The sequence below is a fragment of the Corvus moneduloides genome, chromosome 12, assembly GCF_009650955.1.
Source record: "Corvus moneduloides isolate bCorMon1 chromosome 12, bCorMon1.pri, whole genome shotgun sequence".
In the NCBI taxonomy this organism is placed as follows: Eukaryota; Metazoa; Chordata; class Aves; order Passeriformes; family Corvidae; genus Corvus; species Corvus moneduloides.
Window position 1 is genome coordinate 6,190,310 of NC_045487.1, and position 25,539 is coordinate 6,215,848.

The 25,539-nt window shown below is 36.2% G+C and overlaps 1 protein-coding gene across 1 annotated transcript in view; it reads right to left on the bottom strand.

Annotated features, from left to right (window-relative positions):
- The window catches only part of WWOX (WW domain containing oxidoreductase), a 489,613-nt gene that overhangs the window by 386,019 nt on the left and 78,055 nt on the right, over positions 1-25,539 (bottom strand). The window contains exon 6 of the mRNA XM_032122101.1: positions 7,412-7,500. Within this exon, the coding sequence (XP_031977992.1) occupies positions 7,412-7,500 (89 nt within the window). The remainder of the gene's footprint in view (positions 1-7,411; positions 7,501-25,539) is intronic.

Below are 25,539 nucleotides of genomic sequence, written 5' to 3' on the forward strand. Positions count from 1 at the left end.
CTAAAATAACCCCACATCATTCTGCACTTTCAGAAATTAATAAGAGAGAGCAGCAATGAAAATATCCAGAATCTGGTAATTTTCATTCAGCAGCCCACTTGCTACCTCAAAGTGGTGCATCTTTTTCAAACTCAGGCAGCAAATCATTATTTGCACATATACACACGCAGTTACAAACAACCATAAGCCAGACCTAAAGAAACATTCATTTTTGCAATAACCATGGAATGATTTGTTGTTTCTGCATGTACTTCTAAACATACAAATTTCATTTGCACACAATAAGGACTTGTTAGAAAAAGAAAGCTACAACTCCCAAAAAAAAAAGGCAATTACTACTTTTATTACATATTTGTGATATTTTCAATTGAAAACAGCTAAACCCTTGGAAAATGTTTTTGGGACCATGGTTGATCATTCAAAGAATAAAACACCTCATGGATTTTGAGCATTTCACTTGCCAATGACTTTTTCCTCTGTTTCGCTCAGAGATTATAGAGCTGTAACAGAATTCAGAAAGCCCCTATAGCAGCTGTGTGCTGCCATTCAGATCTGAAAGATTCCATGTCATGATGGAAATTAATGTACTTTGACATCCTCTGGGATTTGGGGGAACAGCTAATAAAGAAATACAACCTTTTCAGTCTATTACACAAATTTCTGGATTCTAAGATGAAGACACATGGGCCAGTCTCAGGCCAGCAGCAAGGCTTCCCTACCCAGGTGCCAGAAGACTCTGCCTTCTGTGTTTTAATTATCTCCCCTAGAAAGCATTTAACTGAATAGGCTAAATATATTTTAATGTATATGTAATTAAATAGTTACTTCTGCCTTATAATTCAAAAATTTTAGAAGGCAACATCAATTAAGTACACAGAGCTTCTCATAACTCATTAAGCTATAATGCTCAAAAATATAAAAATATGTTTTAATCAATTATATTAATCATACATATTTTACTTATTTAGATGCTCAAAAGAGCTTTCACAGCTGCTGCATCTTGTGGCAATTTTTTAGGAAGGCAGAGCCCCAAGCCATCTTAGACTCAGCCTAGATTTAGGCACAGACATGTGGCTGCAAATGGGCACCAGAACAACCAGGGTGCTGAGCAGGAAGTCCCTGGAAGGTTATCAAGGTTTCGTCATTAGAGTAGAGTGAAGTGAGTGCAAAGTGTCAGGTTTGTAAATTTTGGACAGCACAGTTATAGTCATAAGACTACGTAACAAACACCTAACAAAATCTTCCTGTTAGTAACGTTTAAAAACACTTCAAATTTTGTAGATGTAACTGTATGTAAAGTTATGGTGAAGTAATATGGATTTTACTTTACAAAAACCTAAAAATATTCTGAGGCAGGAGATATTTCCACGATAGAGCAGATGAAAGGAAAGGTGATCTGATGAAAACATCGGGATCTCTGCCTCCAGGAAAAGGGGGAAGGGCTTAAACTTCTGAGATTTTTAATTTTTAATTTATAAAATACTGGAAATAGTTTTTGGATCCCCATGACTTGACACATGCTACCACAAAGGGTAATTGTGTATGAGAGCTTAAAAACAGAAGAAAGAAGAAAAAGAAAAACTATTTATGCAGAAAACCAATCCCTAGGCTTTAATAAGGCACAGCATCACCACAAAGAGAAAAAGAAGTTTTACCCTAATATTTTTATGTACATTTCAAACGTAGTCAGCCTTTGATCTTATTTAAATTTAAGATATGTGCTGTCTGCAACAGTAACTTCTGAACTATGCATGTTTCAGAACTTAATTCAATGTGGGTATTTTTTGATAGCTCAAAATGAACAATGTTGTCCAGAAGTCTGTGCCTCAGTAGCACTGCCAGGATGCCACCTGTACTCTAAGTTGAGAAGACAAATGTAAAATCTCAACTGTCACTAGTTTTAATTCACAAAAAGTAATTCTGTAAATGGCAAAGAGTTAACAGAATTGTAATATGTTCAGTTTTGAAAAGCCAATAAGAAGTGGCAACAATCATGATAGAGATACATCAACTACAGAACCATTAAACATATTGGCATAATGGCATCACTGATAATTTTTCTGAATCATATATTCATTTTTTCCAGATCCTTTAAGTTACATTTGTAACAACTTGCTAAGCAGATACCATTTTTACATATGTATTCTCTGGTATGCCTATAATTTATCACACAGTATCTATGATTTAATTGTCGTTCAATTGGAATTAAAAATAACACACCTGCAATATATCAGTTATAATATATGAAAATGCAGAAAAACCATATTCTGGATTGACTTTTCATCAGACTCCAAAATCTTAATTGCACCTGCAAGGTTTCAGCACACTTCTGCTTGCAGCATGAAAAATGAATGCAGTTACAGAGCTTGGGGCCTCAGCTAAGGAGGCCAGCTGAAAACCTGGTCTGCTCCATTTTGAGTCTGGTTAGGAAAATAAGAAGAGACTAAACTTCCAAATGGAGAACCATAATTCATAACTGCTGTCTTTTCCATATTTCTACACACATCATTAGTGAATAAACTGTTAGCATTTGCCAATTCTTACCACCAAAAAAAATTCCTGTTTTAAAGTATAGAAATGTAACTGAAGTGAAGATCTACATCTGGAAGTCCTGCCTAATTGTGAATTGCTCCTACCAATTCAGAAAATTCTAAGCAGTAGCTATTGGCAAACATTATTTCATATCTTTAAAGTAATTCAAGTTTTTTCAGGATGATTTCAGGGTTTTTTCCTCGAACATTGAGAACATTAAATTAAAGTCATACTGTTTGGCAGAAGATAACTTTAATTCAAACCAAGTGGCACCATGCATCACTGAAAACTAAAAATGCACATTAAATTTCATCTCTAACTTTATTGCTCACTCCTGCCTGCTGACTGTTTTGATCATGGAGGTGTTCTTATGATGAGGACCAGGCAAATTCCATGACACCACGGCTGTAAATATCAACAACAGGTCCTATATTGGAAGTTTTAGAACTGAAACATCAGTGCTGACCCCCAGTGAAAGCATGCAGGTTTCAGTCAAGTGTGTGATGATCAAACTGAGAAATAGATACCAAAGTTCCACATCCACATGTCTACACTCCTACACAAACACCAATTCTACAGACCCTGAACTATCCAACGCTCACCCTGACTAGATTTCAATGCTGTGTTCCATACAATCACAGAAGGACTGTCATTTTGTCTATAAGGGGGATTAATACCAACCATAATTCCTCACATTGTGCCCACTCAATGAATAGCAGATTCAATTCTGTGTTTCTTAGTTCCAAAACACTAATATGAAAGATTGGTTGGTCTGCCTCCGCCAGCTGCACAAAAATCAGCTCATGCCAAATCCATCTTAGCCCAGAACATTATTATAAACAGATCATGTATTTGACTTTCCATAACAGAAACATTCAATGAACTGCCTGAGCTGGAAACCAGCAGAGGGGAAAGACTTGATACATATAAAAGAAGCAACTTGAACAAATCCAGCCATTTAGGTGCACTGAGAACTCTTTTCCCATTTTCATTCTAACCCTAGCACTGCCTTCACCAGGAAGGAAGATGGAGTTCATTCACTCCTAGTGGAAATATCCAGTGGGGAATGTATCTGCAGAAAACAAGCCAGAAATACTAAATACTAAAAGACAGCTGACTTTCTCAGAAAAAATTTGTGCTAGGAATCCTTGAGCCCAATTTTTTATTGGACATCCATTTTATGTGTTAGCCACACTGTGTTCAGGCTGTGCTACAACAGGGTAAGAGGTAAATCAAACATTAAACAGCAATTTTGTTCTGTCTTCTCCCAAAGTTGACTTTGGGACATCCAACTAACTTAGGTTTTTAGCTTATTTTGCCCACAGAATCCTCCTAACTGTGAGAATAAAAAAATAACTGGAAGGCACTGTCCTGCTCCTAGAGAAAGTTTGAGTCCTGCAATCACAGAACTGCAGGATCTAAAATAATCTGCAAAACCCTTCTGCCCAAAGCTTTATTTGAAACTGCATGGATAAAAAAGTCTCAGAAAGAGAAACAGCTGTATCAACTCAAGAGTATAGATAATGCAAACAAAAAAAAAATCTTTTTTTCTGTGAGGATGAAGGATTTTCTAGAATATATTTATAGGAATATGGCATCATTTACCAGTGTTTATATATTCAGAGCTCAGATTTTATCTGTAGACAAGTCTGCAACACCTAACAAATCCTAACAGGAATAAAAGATTTCTACCAAACCTCAGAAGTATGATAACTTATAGATGAATCATCTGACTTTTACTTTCAAGGAGGACTTCTTAGCTTTAAATTACTATTCCAATTCCTATTAAATATTTCTTTTCAGAGTAACTCTTTCCTCCCGTTTATTATTTACGTTTTTCTCAAGGCTCCGTCTGTTGAATCATTTGTTTCCTGTGTGCAACCAGCCCCGTTAAATTCCTGCTGAGCAGAGGATGACATTTCTTCATTCTTCACATAGGTTCCACAATCTCTCAGATTCCCAAGCACATTCAAGAAGGTTTTTTTTTCTCTACAACTTATTTGATTAAGGCAGGAGTTCACAATTTCAGCAATTTCCTCTCTGCTCTCTGCAATACAAGCACCCCCAGCTTCCCCAGCTGCAAGAGGTTTTAATGCAATTTAGGGATCCTTTTCCTGGAGTTGTTCCATTTTAGTTTTCTCATCCAGGAGGAGATCTGCTCTTCAAGACTATTTTCCAATTGCTATCAACCAGGGAAGAACAGGGTCCCAGGTTGTGATGTGACTATGAGTACATCCTTACATCTGCTGACAAAAAATAGCACCTAGAGCCACAAAGTGTGCCAGAAAAGCAGAATTTCAGAAGGCATACCTATCTATTACCTATTTCATAAATTTTCAGTTATTAGGTCATGTGTCACCAAGACCAACAGCTTCTGGAAAATACCAGTGTCCCAGAAACCAGCAGTGGCCTGGAGAAACTAAACAGAGAGTATCACTACTTGCACAGAGAAGCTTAAGATGTTCACCACTGAATACTAAAGGCCTCTTCACATTAAGTGCTGTGAGAAATAAAATACAGGTCTTTATTAAAATGTGTGCACTCATACAAAATTTCTCCTTGGCATTTTAGAAGTACTGTAGTTTTTCCCAAAAACCAAGGTCTATACAACTCAGAGCTCAAATTATGGTTTCGTTTGGAAAAAAACAGAAACAAAAACAAACACATTATTTGCTTTTCCTACTACTTTATTGTTGAGAAACTCATAAGAGAAAGAAAATTCTCTTAAGGTATTTCCTTAAGAGTGACAGGTCCCTCATGGGAAAGGGGGGGAATCCATCACAATGTGCTTCTCCCACAGAGATATCGACCCCTTTTCAGAAAGTTTGGCTGTCAACTGACAAGATTGGCCCAAGCATAAAGAACAAGGCTCAGTCTGTCATTGGAGCCTGTAAGATTCCAATTGCTCATAAAGCCACTGGTGCAAAGGAATCCCCAACATGACAAAAGCCTCTGGACACTGTGGCAAAACAAACGAACAAGGAGACGAAGGTCATTAGTGTTCATTAGAGCTGGAAAACACATCGGCCCACCACTGCAGCAATAAGATGCCTCTGCCACATAATTGCTTTTCCAACCTTATCCAGACATAGTTAAATCACAAAAAAATAGATAGGTCTTCCAGTCCATCCTGCTGCCAGTGCAGATGATTTTAAGGTAGCTCTTTGGTATCTGCATCAGATAAAAGATCCACTGCTACAGGCAGTGTGTAGGGTCTGGTTTTCATCCAGCCCCAGACTTTAAACAAAATATAACTGGAAATTCATTTTAGTCAAAACCCCACAAGTCTCACAACAGATACGGAACATAGACTTTCACATCATGCTTGGACTAGTTCTGCCAGACACAGGCACATCTGAGCACTTATTTAAGACAGAAAGGCCTGAAGGCAAGGCAGAGGCTTTAGATGCTGTCTATTACTAAATGTCTTTCCAAATAAAATGAGGGTGAAACATTAGTAAAACCTGTCCATCACTGACAATCCAGCTGAACAGAGCTACACTGGTAAAATGCTATGCCAACAAAAACAAAACAGGTTTCACTGATTCTAGATCTTCTCATTTCCTAAGTTCTCCAGCAAAAATTGATTTAAGCATGTTCACTTCCAAGGATTTACAAACACCCATACCTAATGGACTAGCTAGGACAACCATGGTATGATCTACGACACACAAATCAGGTTAAGAGCTGCATTTGGAAGAAGGGTGGTTTTGACTTTGCACTGCACCATACATTTAAAGAAATGTAGCATATTAAAAGCATCAAGATTCTAAATTAAAACACACACTGCTCTCACACTACAAAACCAAGTTAGTACTAAAGCAGCAATACTGCAAGGATTTGTCTTTCAAGAAATTTTAATACATGAAGATGACATGATAAGAAAATATTGATACTAAGGATTTTGGCAGTAAAGGAACTTCTGTTAGAAGTCAGTTTTGACAATTCCTTGAATCTAAAAGACCTATAAGTACTAAAATGTCATCTGTCTATCCTTGTGAGATTTAGCTTTGGCAGTGTTTCAAAAGTGAAAAAAACCACTCTTTGTTATGTATTTTCTCTACGACAATGTATTTTCAAAGTTGCCTAAGAGGTCATATTCTCTTGAGAAGAACAGTAAGATGCATATCAGTTACAGAAATATTTGCAGGAAAAAAGCTAAGTTTGAATACTAACAATCAATGGGTCAAACTGTGAATAAAAGCACAAAGTGTGGAATTTATTGTGAAGAGTTGCAACATAAAAGCTTTCAAATAATTTCTTCAATTCAGAGATTCATTGCTCTGTTTGAGCTAAATTAAACAAATCACTTGGAATCTAACCTGGTTATCTCCATATAAATTTGTCTGTTGTTAAGTGATGTCGTTATTACAACCTCTCCCCTTTTTTTTTTTCTTTTTTTTTTTTTTTTAATGGACTATTCCACATACAGGTCTGGAAAATGGAGCTGTCTGGCTCATAGGGCTATATTTTTTAAAATGTTTGAAAACAAAAAGGAGAGAGAGAAGGTTAGAAAACAAACTAGAGTAGCAATGCACTAATTGTTCATCCCTGACCTCTCCCAAACCACTGCAAAACTGTTAAAAGTTGTCTGAGCTGGTTTTATGCAATTCACCTTTGGTCTTTTTCAATAGCCACAGGGTAAAAATGCCCTTTAAAACTGGGGCTACACATCAAATAATAAGAGACCTGTATTTTTTTTATTTTAGTATGAAAACAAATGATCTTTAATTTACATTGAAAAAAATTCCTGTGAAAAGATTATTCACTAACTGCAGTTGGTGATCCGTCCAACTATGGTGATTCTGCCAACTGTGCTCAGCTGATAAAGACATTAAAATAACAAGAAATTATTACATATAATTCTCTGAGTACTTACAGATTCTTGGATTTGAATGCTTCAGCAAAGTGCTGCACACTCTGAAGAGAAGCAAGGTCTAAGGTCATTGCTTCTACCTTGGCTTTATGCTGGAACAAGAGAAAATATAAAAGAAGATAAATAATAGCAAGTTCAGTTCACAGTATCATGTTACAGTAAATGTGTTCTGAAACTCGTCTGATTCCCTTGTTTAACATTATAACCCCAAAGTGAATACAAATCATCAAAAGGGATGGATGAGCACAACATTTAGTGCCAAAAGTAGCATTTGTGAGTTGGTGGTTCTGCTAAAAACACACACTGGGTAATGCACAGCTTTATATAATGCAATGAAACGACTCAAGGCAGTGTTAAGGTTAATAGGTATCTTTTTGCTTTGATTTTGATGGTGAAACTTAGGTAACTCATGAAATAAAAGGTAGAGTAAGTGCTATTCTCAATACATGCTATTTTTTACATACCATACCAATAGGAAAAAAAATCTGTAAATACTCTATAAAAAACAGCTAACTTGATTCTGGCCCATATTAATCCAAAAAAATCTATTTTTCATAGCAGGTGATACAAAAAAGAGTATAAAATGACTACAGAAAATAACAGATCAGTCTACCCATATTTTTATACAATAAGACTTTACCAGTGTATAACATAAATGCACTTCCCTGTGAGGGTGGTGACGCCCTGGCACAGGATGCCCAGAAAGGCTGTGGACCCCCCATCCCTGGAAGTGTCCAAGGCCAGGCTGAACAAGGCTTGGAGCAACCTGGGATAGTGGAAGGTGTTAGGGGATAGGGGGTTAGAATGAAATGGATTTTAAGGTCCAACACAAACCATTCTATGATTCTGTGCCTTCAAAAGAAATTCTGTATATACCTAAAGCCAACTTTTCACCTAGAAGAGGACACAATATCCAAAAAAACAACAGGTTAACCTGAAGGTTAAGTTAACCTTAGGCATCAGCAAACCAAGCCTTCTCAATATTTTCAGCTTTAAGATCCCTGTTTCCAGATATTTTGAAACTCCAAGTCTCAGAACAAAATGAACCAAAAGCTTGTTTTCCTCACTAAAGTCATCACAGAACCAAGTAGCTGGTGGTTGCAACAGGGACCAGCTGGGATTACAAAGTTATACCATGAGCATTGCTGGAGGAATGAAAGGAAAGCAGCACACAAGTCAGCACAGAAGGAAGCCAGAAGAGTCTCCCATTGTCTCCCAAGCTCAAGTGATCCATCTGATCTCTCTGTTTCATTACATCTGGCACTTTCCTCCCTACATCTGTTTTCTATTTTGCTAGTACCCATTCTAGTGCCTGCTACAACTACCTTACAGGTTTGGTTTAAACAGAGTATCACTCAAATTCCTTTCGTCCCATTCCAGCCAGACTTATCAGGACAGCAAAATAAACACAACTAAAATTTCAACAGGTTCAGTCTCCATAGGAAGTATCAATTAATGGAGTCAGAAAATGCGAAACCAAACTTTGCTACAAAGATTTTTTTTACCCTCACAAGGTGCACATCATTCTGGAATTCATTTTGCCCCACTGGGTAAATATTTTCTTCTCTTTGATGGTCAGAGACTTGAGAAAGATGATGCTGCCTTGCATTATGCAATAGAACTCCAGAACAATTTCTCTTCAGCTGTGCAGTTCAAAGCTGTTTACTTACTACAGAAGTGGTGTGCATAGTTGGGTTTACTTTGCCTCTGCTTTCCTCAGCTGAAACATTCTCCTGTCTCTCCCAAGGGTAAAAGGACAAGAATGCTACAAATACAGGCACATAAGGTGGTCAAAAAACATAATAATCAAGTAGTTCAACAGACTAGACCACAAGCTGTCAGCTACTGTTCTCTCGGGGACAAGGATTCAAGTCCACATGGTATCACTCAGGTAATGCTTTTCCTCCTGGTGTCACACATTAGGCTTCTGCTACTGATTCCAAGAACAGAAAAGAGGTGTCTGTACTTCAAGTCCAAAAGAAAAAAAATGAAGCCCCCAAAATACTTGCTGAAGTAGAAGTTAAGCAGACTAGATTGGCCTGGATTTGGGGATTAATATATTGAAAAGGTAAAAATCAGAAATTTAAAAATCATAGTATTTTTTCAACTTTCTCCCTGCTTTTGCTTTTCAAAACCCTGATGGTTATAGCCTGTATTTCCTTCAAAAGCACAGAAGGCACACACTGAGCACAGACACACCCATTTACTCTTTTCCTCACAGGAAAAGTTGGAGCATGTGACATCCAAAGCACTCAGAACCTGCCACCCCAGCTTCTGAAGGCACTCAAGAAGCCAAGTGTGAGGGTTTTCTCCAAGCACAACTGGGGAAGAAATCAATTTAATGTACCATGAGCTTAGGCAAGTTCCCCAACTTTTTTGTTTCAGACTCTCCCTTGTCCACTGAGAATCCAGAACCTCTCACCCCACAGAGGTGTTCTGTAGAGCACCAATTCCTACTACAGTTTGAGACTGTGAAATGCTAAACCTTTAGTATCAACTTATTTTTATTCCAAATTTTCCCACTGTGACTTCTATATCACAGTATCTTAAAAAAAAAAAACAACTATGCATAAGGCAATATATTTGCATGGTATGTTCTTAATAATATATCTCCATTAAATGACAAGTAGAAGGTTTTATGTTTGTTTTCATACAGTAGCTCAGAATTACCTCTGTTATAATGTTTTCCCTCTTTCCCTAGAAGCCTAGGTGTCACATATTGTGATATGTATACAAGAGCATAGGGGGTTTTAATAAAAAATAAAAACAAAAATCATTTTTGCTAAAAGGCATCTAACTGTAATTGTTCTCTGCAGTCAGAACTGATTGTTAATGGTATACTGCAAATCCTGATCTAATGTGTCATAATTGTATTATGCTGATGTCTCTCACTATTTCACTTCACATGTTTTCAGTACTGAATTATGCCTCATTTTATGTTGTGAAATCTTAAATGAGACTTGCCACTTTCCCAAATACAGGAGACAGTCTTTAAACTGCCACAGTCAAATCAATACACTAAGGCAGGAAACCCCAGAATTTTGAAAATTAAATTGACAAAAGATATTAATGTTCCCTCTATGACTTTATTTTCAACTACATCATTTAAGGAGAAAGTAGATAATAAAATGAGTGTAGAATAATTTAAAGAGCTCTTTTCTAAATCACAGGATCATAACTATGTGGTGCCATTGAAAGCCTGTGCAAAATGAACTGGTGTCCTTGCTGCAGATACCCAGGACAAGTGTCCCACCTGCATCCAAAACCACTTTCAGGACTAGACCCAGACCAGCTCTCAAGCGGCCAAAGGTGGACAGACACAAGAGGTGGACACACTTCTGCTGTCTGCTGAACCCTGTGAAATCAAGGTCAGCCAGAACCAATCAAGATGGTGAGTTTGGGATGGGGATATTTGTATTTCATGAAGCCAAATGAGAAGTTCAAGGCTAACAATGTCCAGGCATCAGTGTGGTGCCTTTGAAGAAACAGTCAAAGGCAGATCAATCTCCAGTTCTGAACAAGTCATCTGCTAAACCCAACACAGTAACACTTTGAAAAGTGCAAAGAAAAAAACTTATCTTGTATTTCAAGTTTCACGCCCAGTTCTAAAAGCCTTTTATCAATATTTCCAGGTAAGTTGCATTACTCTATATAACCCCAGAAAACAGCTTGTTCAGTTTTGTACGTAAGCTGCTCCCTATTGGAGCAAAAATATTAAAAATGCTTAAGTGCAATTGGCTATACTTTGCACTCATGCTAGAAAAATGCTTATTGAGCCAGAAAGTAACACGAAAGTGAAAACTCCCAGAAAGCCAGCTATTTCACTATATGCAATGCATTCACTTTACAGCTTAAAAATTGTTTAAAAATGAACACTGCATGGTAGAGTAGTTTGGCAGTAAACATGATTGTGCATTTGTGTCTTGGTATAGAAGAAGGAGCCTTTTTTCATAGTGAATTTTTCATTCAAATGTAAGTGATGATTTACGTTAAATATAGGTAAAGCATAGCTACATTTTCCTGAAGGATTGCAAGGAAGTGAAGAGCAGTACAATAAGTTGAAGCATAAAAGCTTTCTCTGTCATAATATTTATTATAATGGCATATAAAATAGCTGAAATAAATAATAGATGACTAAAAGTAAATTCATATGATAAAGAATCTTTCAGCAGACACCATTACTTCTGACTGCTCCAGTTTCATACAGAGTTGAAGAGTCTTAATAAATATGCTGTAGCCTCTGTATCTTATGTAAGTACAAGTAAGGGCCTACTTAAAATGTACCATAGTGGACACTACATAATTTACTGTATAATTTTACTCTCAGAAAATAGTGTGTGTACATCTTCAATATTTAAAAGTCCTTAACTCAAAACTGAATACTTGGCACAACAACAGGAATATCTGACTTTGAGGAACTGAAAGTACAACCAATTGGTAAAAAGCAGTTTAATTTAATACAGAAAAATCTTCATGACAACATCTTGGAATGCAGATAGTTCTGATATGCTGTCTGAGAAAGAAAATCTTCAGCAAAAAAAGAATTTTACATCAAAGCTGATGAAAAATCTGTGGAATTATCTGAAAATAGGTAAACAAATAACCAAATCTCAGCATATGACAAGCAATGCCCAAATAAACTCATATTTCCATGTTGAGGATGGAGCAGGGGATGTTTTAGAAGCACATCTGACAATTTGACACATAGCTTATGACAGTCAATAGCCAGTGCCATGCACTATTTATGGGGGTACCTAATGGGGAAAAAGGCTTTCACTCAGGATTAGGACTGCAAGTATAATTGTCCCTAATGCAGTAAACATTTGGTACTTCATGCAAAACTGTATTTATGCAATGGCAGCTTCACCTGGGTGTGTGCTTTGAACGCTCTGCAGCTCCTTGGAGCTGATGGGGATGGATGCACCCCACTGCTTTAAGAGCAATCCAGCACCTGTGGTAGATGCTTTAATAATGTGTTCTGCTACCTTTGGTATGCCTCAATAAAGTTCATTAGAAGACCTTGTGGTGGAACATTTTTACACTCATTTTTCCTCCCCCTGAATATCAACAGTATTTGTGCAGTACTTTCAAATTTCCACTAACTTTACACAAGACAACACAAACCAATTTCCCTAATATTAACCATTTTAGTAACCCATTTATGAGATGTACAGGGAAATAGCTGGGACTAACTTGATTCTTCATGAAAATCAGAGATGAAAAGGATTTCCTTTTTTCATTAGAAAGAAAGTTTATTTAGTAATACTTGGTTTCACTATTTCCTGATGTGTTTGTTTTACCCATATTTTGATGGTAATTTAGTACTGTATATTTTTCCATTCTTCTTCTTGCTCAGTCCTGTCAAACATAATCTGATGCTGTGTGTGACCTCTCCCAAAATCTTAATTTGTAAAGCCTGGTTCTTCCTGCTTAAGTAACTAGATCTTCCTGATCTTCACAAAAATGGAATTCCTGCAGGGGTTGCCTTCATCCAAGTCAAGAGAATAGCACACAGATGAAGATTAAATGGGTCCGTGTGAGCCAGCAAACTCGGATTCCTGATCAGCCCTGGACCAACATCTTATCATGAAGAATAAATTATTAGTACCATTGTTGTCTTTGTCTCTAACCCTTCTCCAGAACAATTCTGGATGTTTGGCAGAGAACAGTGTTTTTCTTTCTGGCATCATCTACAACTTAGAGGCCTCTTCAGAAAAACCTGAAGCCCTCAAGCTGTTGTAGGATTGTCCTGAAAATGAATGTCTAGAAGTTGCAATTGTCCCCACTCACAATTACCTTGAACAACACCTGAACTGGAGATTTAATGTTGGACTCAGCTGGGTTATAAAAGCAACAGAGAAGTCTGGATCCTCTCTTAGATGGAGATTAAATGTAAAAGCAACACATGAGCCTGAAAATCTGAAGGTGAGAGATGTGGAAAAGTGATAAAGATGGCCTGATAGGAAGGAGTTGAGTTTCTGAGTATGCCATACACCAACCTGGAATTTAGTCCTCACATTTAAACAAATCATTATTCACAGTAGTATTTTTCCTTTGTCCAAATACTTAATTTACCTATAATTTAAAATCCAAATACAAAAATGCGACTCGAGTCTCCAAGTATAGCTTGTATATTTGACTTATCATGCAATCACCATTTTAAATTTCCCAATAGTTTTAGAACTTTATCTATTAGCACATGTCTGCTCATAAAAAGAAATGTGAAATACACTCATTCGTTTCTTTGCGGTTGCTTCATTTTTCAGATTTTAATATCCTTTTTTAATAAATCTTCTGTAATAAATACCACTTACCACTACAATAAGCAATAATGTTATTTCATAATCTTTACATTCGTTAACTCTTAGATCAGTATCTCTGTAAATTCAGCCTTTCATATCTTCTGAAGATAATTATAAAGGAAAAAAGGGAAAACATCTGCATTTCTTTATGAAATTAATATCTTCAGTGAAGTAAACTATGCCCCAGCAATCCTAAATCATGCTTAGAAAGAGCAAAAGAAGTCATTCTCCTAAAGATATTTTAAAAATTATTTATTCAGTAACCAGAGAGAACAAAAACATACAAAAACTGCTGGACTATGATTTCAGAATACTTCATTTAGTAGGCTCCAAATGCCCTGATTTTTCCTGGATGCACATGGTTCCATTGCACACAGGACACATTTGCTTCAATAACAAGAAATTACATGTATTTAAACAAAAATCTACTGTGGATTTTGGCAATAGGAATTTGTTTAGCTCTTAATGCATATGAACAGTGGGTATTTATTTGGGAGCCTACTTTTAGCTGGATTTTTTTTTTTTCTTTCCCTGGATATAGATCACTTCTTTCCATCTCCAAACGCCCATTCCTGTAAAGCTCATTTGAATTTATCTTGGGGAATCTCAAATAATCTTGGCAATATATTATATCATGTGTATGGTTTACTATTCTAATAAACATATCTCCTTGTTTAGAGAATGATCAAGGGAGCCTGGGAATGTGTAACAGAATCTCAGCTGTGGAGAGCCTCCTATTCAGATGCTTCCAATTCCTTTCATTCTGCAAGATTCGAAGTGATAGCAGAATGCATTTTCAAAGAGAGCAACAAGGCAAACAGCATCAGGATAATTTAGAAGCTACAGGCTTTTTTCCTTTTAAAAACTCCCTCTATTTGAAGTCTTTAAGATTAAATAAACCCAGTTTATGGGTTGCTGAGAAGGAAGCAATGTAGGAGGCAACAGGGTAATGGATTTGTTGCAAATGGCAGAGGCTGGGGGAAAAAAGAGAATTTCTAAATGGACTAAACCAGAAACATCTCTACTGCAATGCATTATTACAGTTGTTAATTATCCATAAAATTAAAGAGGTGTAATCTTATATGTACAGTTCCACACACAGTGGTGTACAAAACTTACAGCAGGATTTCACATGCAGTTGTCACAGAGGGAAGGGAAGGCAGCATCCCCACTCCAGATGACAAACGAGACGAGAAAAGCATGATGGTCAAAAGGGCAACAATGTTTAAGTAAATACAAAATGAACCCTTTTTCCCTGTTCTCTCATGATCCATAACCATAAGCTACGTTGTTGCCTGAAAGTGCAGACATGCACTGTGCAGTGCATTAATCCTTCAAACACTAACAGATGCTGGCAGGGATTTAGGCTGGAATGTATTTACAAAGTGACAAATTATGTTCCGTATTATACAGAGAGAGAAAGAGCACCCACAAATAGGCTGATAAATGTCAGCTGCAGTCACGACAAACGGTTTATTTTTATTATACTGTAACCACAAATGTTTTTTGCAGGGAGGCCCAAAGATTTATTTGTTGCAGGAAAAAACAAGATTATATATGACACAAAGTAATAACTGTGAGATCACTGATGTTCTGGGCAGCTTGCCCTCCTGGAAGCTGTGTTCAGATTGAAAAATGTTGCTTAAAAATGGTACGTTATATGACACAAAATAAGTAGTTCATAAATCTGTATTGAAACAACAATAACTAATAATTAGAGACAACTCTTAGGCCACGGCTCCTACAAGTTAAAAAGGAAAACATACTCTTTTCCTTTGGTGGAGCGTTGAAAATGAAGGAACAATATTAAAATAAATCTGGTGAAATTGTTTCAGAATGAAAACCAAGTGCTGTAATTGCGAGATGGGAGCAGTGTACATTTTCAGTGTGGTCAGAGTGCGATGGAACGGCTCGTGCAGCACAATTAATTGGCAGAATAGTGACGTCTGCAGGTTTACACATGCATTGCAGATATTTGGGAGGATGTCAAAGCTTGCCAAGGGATGTAAGGTACAGTTCTTTCCCCCCACTCTTAATATTAGGAAAATAAAAATATCAATATGGTTGGAAGTCATCACTTCTGTACTCATTATAATTTCAGGATGCTTCAACTTAAGTAAAAATAAATATTTGAGACAAAAAAATTAAAGAACTGAATAATTAGCTATTTAAGCCATTTTAATTGGCAGTTCATGGTTACAATCTCCTAGATTTAAACAATATAACATTGATAACTTACAGAAGAGTATCCTCAAAAAAATAAACACATACACAAACTCTTTTGTTTCCCCAGCTGTTCACATTCCCAAGCTAAGAGATGCATTGAAAATGGTCACATTGATATGTATGTAATTTTAGAAAGTGAAATAAAAGGAATGAATCACATTAGTAAAGATCTCTTGTACAAGGGTTGGCAGGATCAGCTTCTTAATATACACTCAATATACACAATATAGACTTGAACAAAAATATGAAGTATTTCTGCATGCACAGAAAAATACCAGTACCAGAATATGGAAACCTGCCCTTCTGCCACCTGATCTGTAGTCACAAAAGGAGGAAGCTTTTCTCTACTTTCTTTCAAAAGAAATATGGTGTGAGAAAGAAAATATGAACAAAATAAACACAAAGGCTGAAATTAAATTTGTGTGAAAATGTGGCCCATCTCAGGAATCACTGATATAAAAGCAAAGACATCATTAAATAGGTAAGGTAATTCCAAGGTTGTCTGAAAAGCTGAGATCAAAGTCCAGACCATGTATTTTACAGATGCACAATGGGGCAGCCTCAGACAGGCGGGGTCAGAAGGCCACATCCCATTGTTCTAATAATTAAGAAAGTTTAAAATGGCTTTAGTGTAACTGTGAAGAAAGTTCACAATCAAGTGTCTTATTTTTAAGTACCATCAACATGAAAATGTTTGAAATTTTCATTTACTAAATATACATTCATTTTCTGAAAAAATTTTGACCTCAAGATAACAAAAGTACTCTAGAAAATAATTTTCTCATGCAGCAATATAAAGGGAGAGTGGACAGTCTCTCATCATTAAACATACTAAAACACTTGTTTCCTAAATACAACTTCTGTATGAACAATATGGTCAGAAGCATGAAGAATATGCCTTAAAAATTATATTTGCACAGGTATTTGTACATTAAAAACAAGGAAGTGGTGCCATGACAGCAAATAAAGCAGCAGGAAAAGCACAGCACCCACCTGCTTCCAACTTTAAATATTTGCCTGAAGAATAGGTGTGGGAGATTGATACAAATGCTTTACAGATAAGAGGAAGAGGGAAAAAGTAATTTAAAAAAAACCAAACTAAAACAAACAAAACAAAACCAACCACCACCACTGCCTTTCCCCTTTGTAAAGGAAGAAAAAATCCTGAACACAAAGAACTGAACACGAGAGAAGCAGCATGCTAAGTTTGTGAGTAATACTCTCTCTAGTGGACAGAGAAACTTTTTAGATACCTTCTGCAATCCTGCAACCATAAGTGTTAATGCCAAGTTTTAATGTAGTCACTCAATTATTAAATTGCTTTTAATTTAACAAGTATTGTTACATAGCTAAATAACCAGCACATACCCTGGCTTAAAAATTTGTGGCTTAAGCAAGTAGTTTAGGCTTTTCCCAAATGTTAAGGTAAATACTGGCTGTACCTACCTGAACACCTGAAAAAATAGCAGGCACTGTATATCCTACCCATATGCCACATGCAAAAATGTAAAACATATTAAAAAAAAATTCAAAAAGAAAATTTCCAAGCAGATGTTTATAAACAGAAGGTAACGGATAAAAACCCAAACACAATGCTGCATTATGTTACATGATTCACTGATGAACCCATTGGAACTACAGCAAAAAGCCCTTCTGGAAAACTTCCAGAAATTAAAAGGTGCAAACAAGCTGCCTAATACCCTTGCGTAGACTGAATTCTTATGAAGAAAATAAAGTTTATTGTCTGGAAACAGAGAAAGCATGAGGAAAGCACTAAAGCAATGGAGGTGAACAATTAGACAGATGTTCACTTAAGGAAATAAAGAGAACAGAAGAAGCCATCACTGAGGAATTTTATGAGAATACTGACAACTCTGCACCTCATCAAGGGCACTGGTAAAGTTAAAGCCACTGAAGCCATTTCTCCTCAACTCCAGTATAACTGCTGACCTTGCAAAAGTCTGCATTTAGCAAATGTGGCTTAGGAAAATAGCATTAGACTTTTCATTCTACTATTTTTTCCCGAAGTCCATTTATATACCCTACTGTATATTTCAAGAAAATTAACTTTATTTCCTTGTGTAGTATTACATGTACTCTGATTTTTTTCCTAACTATGCTCAGGTATCAGGAAAGCCTATACTTACAAAGCCTTTGTTACTTTAGCAAAATTAAATCCTGTCAATTACATCTGAGGTTCATAAAAGCATATATGTGAATAGCTGGAATGGCTTTTGCTTAATATGATTATATACATGTTTCTAAAGTAGGCAGGGTTTGCATAAGATACAATCTGGCAATCTGGACATGTTTTAGAACTTAGAACATTTGGCATCTAACTACTGAAAGAAAAATGGAGAAAAGGCAGATTTAGTTGATAAACTGTCTCGTAGAGCAAAAAAATATGGGCATACATGCAGGCAAAAGGAGAAGGAAATAATAATAATAAGAGGCAAGATTTTTTTGTCAAGGACAAAAGTCTAATTCTTCTGTGCTCGTGCAGGCTGAGGTACAAATGCAATTTGTTCCACAAATATATCTCCTGCTTAAAATATATTTTTAAAATTCTTGTTTCTGATAATACTTCTCTTGCAGATTTTCAGGAAAAAGGTAACCTCCAAATCTCAAGTGCATTACTGATTTCTCCTTTTATCTATTCATGTGTTTTCAGAAATTACTGTCGAAGAAATCAGAAAATGTATCTCAGTATCACTAACAGAACTTGCATCACTTTCTTGGGCGCACCAGGCTGCTTCCCACAACATTCCCCAATTGCTCCTGAACTGTAAATACAAACACAACACCCACCACCTTCCTCACACAGTACAGGGTACACAAATAGCAGAAGTGGACTCGGCATTATCCAGCTGCCCAGGAGTTCCCCCCAGCCCTGGAAACTGCACACATCAAGCTTGTTCAGTAACATCATTGGCACAATTTGGGCTGGAGGGATAGGGAGGAAATACAAGTTAAAAGCTATGTCCTTATCTAAATATGACTTGTACACAAAGCAAACAGAAATCCTATGAAGTAGATTTTCATAGAATACTTCTGGTCTTTACCAGCCCCAGTTCCACTGACAAAAAGGGACAGCTCATCCACTGCAAGTGGTTTTGCAGAGTTTGCAATGCAATCAGGACTTGGCCCAGGTCAGCAGGGGACAGCCTGCACATTTCCCACACACTGAGGTTTGAAAGTTCTCGGTAACTTGGGAGAAATACACAGGAAAATTTCATCATTCACATTTTAAATAATATAAAAGATGTGGAATGTGATTGATTTCACACTAGAGAGACTTGAAATTACAGTTATGGGATAGGTTTTTTCATGTACTGTAAGGTCAAGTAATAGTAAATAATTAATGAATTATGAAACAAGTTTTCCATAAGGCAACACATAAATTCTATTCAATAAGATCTAAAAGTGTAGCTACACCAAAAAGCCATATAATATATCACAAAATGAAGAAAATGCATGTTGTTGAGGAATAAAGGGGGGCTGCCATTATATTGGAATAACTGTTACTCTTGTGGAATATAAATAAGATCTTTCCGTACCTACACATCATTTTCATAAGCTTTACATCTCATAATCTAGAGGAAAAAGAAAATAAAGGATTTTCAACTGGTTTTGTCATTGCTTTTTGTAGTGAATCTGTTTCCTCATCTCTCCAGAAGTCAGAGGGGTTCTCATGCACTGGGGAGTAGAATGATGAAGTGGATCAGAGTCGAGATGAAACCACAGGGCTCCTTCTCTGATCTTACTGCTGATTTGATTTTTGGCTAAAATCAATGGGTTGCTGATCCATACTCCCTCTTTACCAGCATAAATTTCACATTCTGTGATGCTCAGGCTGCCTCCTGGAATTTAGTAGAGCACACAATGTGATATTGTAGCTCCCTTGGTTAGACCTCTGTGGGTCGCTGACATATAATCAGTAACCTGAATGGGAGGCAAGAAGTCAAAACAGAAACACCAAAACATATTCTTTGCCTTGATACCATAAAATTAGTTGAGTTTGGAGATTTCTGGATTAGTAGATGGGAAATTTTTTTATTCACCTGCATAAAACTCTGTTCTGACTCTAATAATAATGTTCTGACCTGCAAGACCATGGCATACTGGATTATCTTCTCTGTGATAAGAAAAAGGGTTTGCTTATAGATGACAATATTCTGGATTTCAGGTTCAAGTATGGTGAAATACTACATACACAAAAGGGCCAAGGGGAGGAGAAAACATTATCAACTTTTGAGGAATGTGTTTCTCATTTATGGTGGCTGCTTAAAGTCACTTGGTATTTTCACAGGGGCTAATAAATTTTAAAAATTCTAAGAAACCAAAGAGGCAAAGTTTCTGCCAAACTTGTGTATCAAAAGCAGACAATTTGTCACATCTATTTCATAAAGAATCCTGACTAAAAGCCCCGAAATAATTCAAAGTCAGGTTTTAGTTCTCCAACAGAGCAACTGCCTCACCCTATAATGTCCTTGGTTTGGGTCTCAGTAACTGCAGGTGAGGACCAAGCAGTGACAGCACACACAGTAAAAAGAGAGTAAGTTTTGAGATCATTTACAAACACCATCATTTGCAGAGCTATAAATGTTCAGGAATAACCTGCAGTAGTGTAAATATAAGGAGCTGCAACCCAGACCTACCAAAATATATCAAATTCCATTTAGATGTAATTTGATCCATGAACACACCATGGCAACATGCTGGGCTCTCTTACCAGACTGAAAAATAAAATACTTAAATAGAAATAAAGGCTTGCGGGTTTGGGTTGGTTTTTTTTTTTTTTTTACTTTTCTAACGGTAGGCTTGCAACTTTTAAGAAATACATAAATAAAATAATTTTTCAAGGAAATCTAGAACAGATTTTACCTTTTGCTCTGGAGCAAATGTTAACTTCCAAAAACTCACAGCAGTTTTCAGAGATGTTTAAAATAGCATCTTAAATAATGCAATTATCAAAAAGCGATTTACAAAGATTCAGTCAAAATGCAAAGGCAAATTCTCTCTCTAGAAACTAAAGAAGTTAAATTTCAATGAAGCAACTTTATAAACTTCTATAATAGATTTTATAAGTTGTTTTATACCACCTAATGCTAAAAGCAGTCAGACCTGTGCAGGTTTTCACAAGAAACCCGTGGTTCCTATGCTGTGCTCCCCAGACTGTGTTTAGTTTACAGAATCCTACAGTTCTTGCAGCATTTTCAGGTACAGTTTTTGTAGCCATGACATCCCTTACAGAACATTTTCAGAACTGACCATGACCCAATGGCTGTGAACTTTGGAGTTAGATTGTTTTTCTCATGTACTTCTATCTTGAAAAGCCCATGACCACTGCCAATTTCTATTTTTAACTACATGCCTGACAAAGTTAACTGAAAATAGCCATTTTCTCCCCTCCCATGACACCATTCAGCACAATTTCTTAGTCTTTTTACTTTATTCTGTCTTCTCCAATCTAAACAGCAAATTTGACCAGTTAAAGAACACTGAATTGCACACGGTTCCACAGAGCATTTCGAGGCATGACTCACTAATTCTCTCAGGCCCATGCAAAAGCATATGCCAAGAAAATAACCAGAGGTTTATATTTATAAAACTTTAATTAAGTAGGCAATTTTAGGAGGACAGAGACAAGTTAAAAGAAATGAAAAGGCTCCAAAAATACTGGATTTTGTTTTTAAAAAGCAACAGCATCCATATAATCAACTAAATCTATCATTATTTCATAAATTAAAGTACTCAGCAATGAAAAATGCCATCAATGAAGTAGATGAGGCAATGAGCAACCATTTATATGCTGTTTAACTCTTCTAAGCTTTAGATGACACTCAAATACTCTTTCTTTCTTTCTTTCTGTTGAATTTTAGTTCCTTACCAACCTTTAAAAGACCTGTGCTCCTCTGCTACCACCTTTGCTGTGTTCTGGTAACACAGAACAGCTAAAATCAGGGAGTGAAGAGGTTTTCCATTGGAATGACCTGTCTGAAGCCAGGCCTATCTGAATGGATTCCTGAATTTTAAAGCACTAAAACCAGTCTTTCTCAAGGTTACATGGCAGATCAGAGACAGAATCTAACCAGAATAACCGGAATCATCCAAATCTCACAACAGATGTTAAAATCTTCATGGCATCTGCTCTCATGAATGTGCCTCTTAATAAGGTACAGAAAAAGAAAAAAATTTAGGACTGACCTTTAAGAAATACTCTTGTTCTGCTTTTTAGCCACTGTGATGATAAGGAGAAACTGTTTTTTCTGAATGAGTATACTGTACCTTTAATGGTTCATTTGTAGTTCAGCATAAAATCTGAACTATTTGTTGTTCATTGTTGCTATATTCTGTTCCAAGGTTCATAATTTGAAAATTGACTTTGGGGACTTTTTTCTTGGTCTATTAAAATGATTCATGTTGCATTCAACATAAATTGTGCATACACAGAGGAGGTTTAGCACACGTATTCACAGTATAATAACTAAAGTGAATTTTGTACAAGCTGCAGTTTGTGGCAAGGATGCAGTATCATTTGTCTTAATTTTTCTTCAGCATTACATTAGGCTCGGGCATTTACATTTTCAGGTATGGCTAAACACTTTAAAACTTTCTTTTTACAGCATGAGTAAAGAGAGAATCAAATCTACATGTTTATATGATGTAACAAAGTAATGCCTTTTTACTGTCTAAAGTACACACAGATTTGCTTTCCATTTACCCTCCTGCACAAAGGCAAATGCAAAGTGCATGAAATATTCACCACCTATGAATCACACAGTGTTCCTATTAAAAAGATGATCATGTTCTGTTTTACCTTTCAAACCATGATATGGTAACAGCCACGGTGTCTAAATGGTTTTGTCACTCAAAACTACCAAAGTAATATACAGTAAGGAATGAGAGTGTTTAGGGTGTTTTATATGCCTTTAGGACAATCTACTGTCAACTAACTAAAGAATTAAGAGCAGAGTTCTGATTTCAGGTATTAGATTCAGAAATATTTCTTTTGCAAAAATCTAAGTGGATTTGCCAGAACAGTGTGAATCCCACTAAAGAGGTGGAGGGAAAAAGGAGAAACCAAGATTGTCATCTCTCACTTGATCTTCTTTGAGTCTCAGGAAAAGCTCACATGCTGTTTGCATTTATTTAACAACTAGTTTAATATTTCTACCATGGAAATCTAAGGAGAGATTTCAACTTTCAGCTCTATTGAATGTAATTTTTCACTATGGTTACATTCTGGTTTTCACTTCTGCAGCGCAGATTTCTGCTCACACAGATTTTTAGTGTAAAAGTGCCAATGCTTGAGGCTAAAGAAACTCAGAAAATAATATCTGTGGACAAACTATATGGGCAGACAGTCTGGAGAAATAGGTTTTCTTTCAGAAAACTTACATGGTGTAAGAACAGAATGACCTGCATATTCAGGAACTGATCAATCTCTAGAAGTTATCTTAGTTGGATTTCAACAATATCCCAAAAAAAAAAACCAAACCAAAAAAAAAAAAAACCCTCACATTTTAGGACTTGCTACTTGTTTTTACAACTTCGGCTTTCATTAGGAGCATCAGTTTCCCATCACATTTTGAAATTATATAAACATCAATATCTTGGAAAGATATAAAGATCTTTACTGATTATATTAATTAAAATTCACAAAATTCAAGTTAAAAGTGCAGTGCAGGAAATGAAGAACAGAAATCCATGTAGAAGTGCTTAATTTTAAAATGCATTCAGAATCATAGAGATGCAGGAACTGTATGTGTTAAATCATATGGGCTAAAAAAAATAAATAAAAAAATCTATATTTTAATCTTTTTGGGCAGAAACAAATTATCTTATTTACTACATGAATGGTTTCCTCAATTTGACGCCAATCTTTGGAGGCAACTTCAACCTGTCTGAATTAAACAGTCTGCAGAAGAAAAGACCAGATTATTTATATTATAGAATACTGTTAAAAAATAAAATTGAAGGATTACTTTACTACACATTGAAAATAAGAACATGCACATCACTCCAGCTTACAAAAATCTAATTTTACTTTTTCTGTTCTGAGACAACTTTGATAAGTAGGAGACATGTTTGTCCATACACATAAGTATATGTGTGCATGTATAAATTCCCCCCAAATGTACAGCCCCTAAAAAGAGGGGAAATTCACAAAATTGTTTTGTACCTGTGATTATAAATGCAATTAGAATAATCTTTGGTATTTAACCTTTTAGATGGTCCTAAAGTCCCAATCCGAACCATTCTATGATTCTGTGATCATCTGTACAATAAAAACATTTTATGATCTATTTAATCCAAAGTATCTCTTTTTATTGGTGAAATATTTTAAATTTAATAATAATGATAATGATAATTCTGAACTTCTGTTAAATGACTGTTGCAAAGGCTTCATGAGAAAGTAAGAAAACTCAATGTTAATGTTACCCTTAACAAAGCCAAAAATAAAACTTGCATGAGCATCTTGAGCTTAAACTGAGGGAACCCAGACATAGTTAAGTCTTGGATATCATGCAACTGTTAATGTCACATGTTCTAGCAAGAGAATGTCATCTTAAATTAACATCTACTGCTCCTCTACTGACATGTTACTTTGCATAGAATGACTGAATTTATGTCAAAATTGAAACCACAGTAATACATTCGACTATCAGGAGAGCAAAACTGATCAGTGCACAAATACATAAACCTGAGGAAACTGTTGAGAAAATGCTACTGGCATTTCAGTTTTGCAGGAAAACTACTTTGAATATTTTAAAAGAAGTGAATTACTACTGAGAATAAACTAAACATAATGTAACTGTACTCATAGCACAGGCTTAGCACACTGCATGGGGCCACAGTCAGCTTTATGATCACCATCAGAAAACAGCTCACTGCTCTTTGAAACAAAACTTTCCACACAAGTGGTAAGAATGAGATGGGGCAGGAAGGAACACCTGAAGGATGCAGAAGTGCTACATGTGTGCATTCATGACAGTATTGTGGGAAAAGCAACTTCACTGCAACTTTATGTTCTTGGGTCCTTCTTCCCCTCCCTCTCCTTTGACTAAACTATCATCCCCCCTGAAGGAGATGGAAGCTGCATTGCAACCCAGTCCTAGGTCTGAGTACTCTGCCTTATAACAATACACATGGGAGAGTCAAGGATTGTTTCTTCTCAAAAAACTTCCTTTTCAGAACTATCAGTGAGTGCTTATACTAAAGAAAAAATCTGAACCCTTCAGAAACCTTCAGTTTCAAGTGGATGAATATTCTTGGATACACAAAAGGCTCTCATAAGCAGTCACTTCAACAAGAGTACCATGGAAAACACCAGGTGCCAAAAGCCCCTTACAGCAATCTGCAAGAAGGAGAAATAAATTAATCAAACTGCCAAACGAAGAAGGCTGGGTTTGACCTCCTTCTGATCTCATTACTTCTCTATTACCCTTTTGAAAAACATCCTCTTACAAAGATCACTAATTGAAGATTATGTGGAGGGGAATCGCACCTCTCCATCACCGTGGTAACTTTGACTCATTTGTCATTCTAATAATACACTTCTTTTCTTTTCTGAACAGACAGAGACATTAATAGACTACC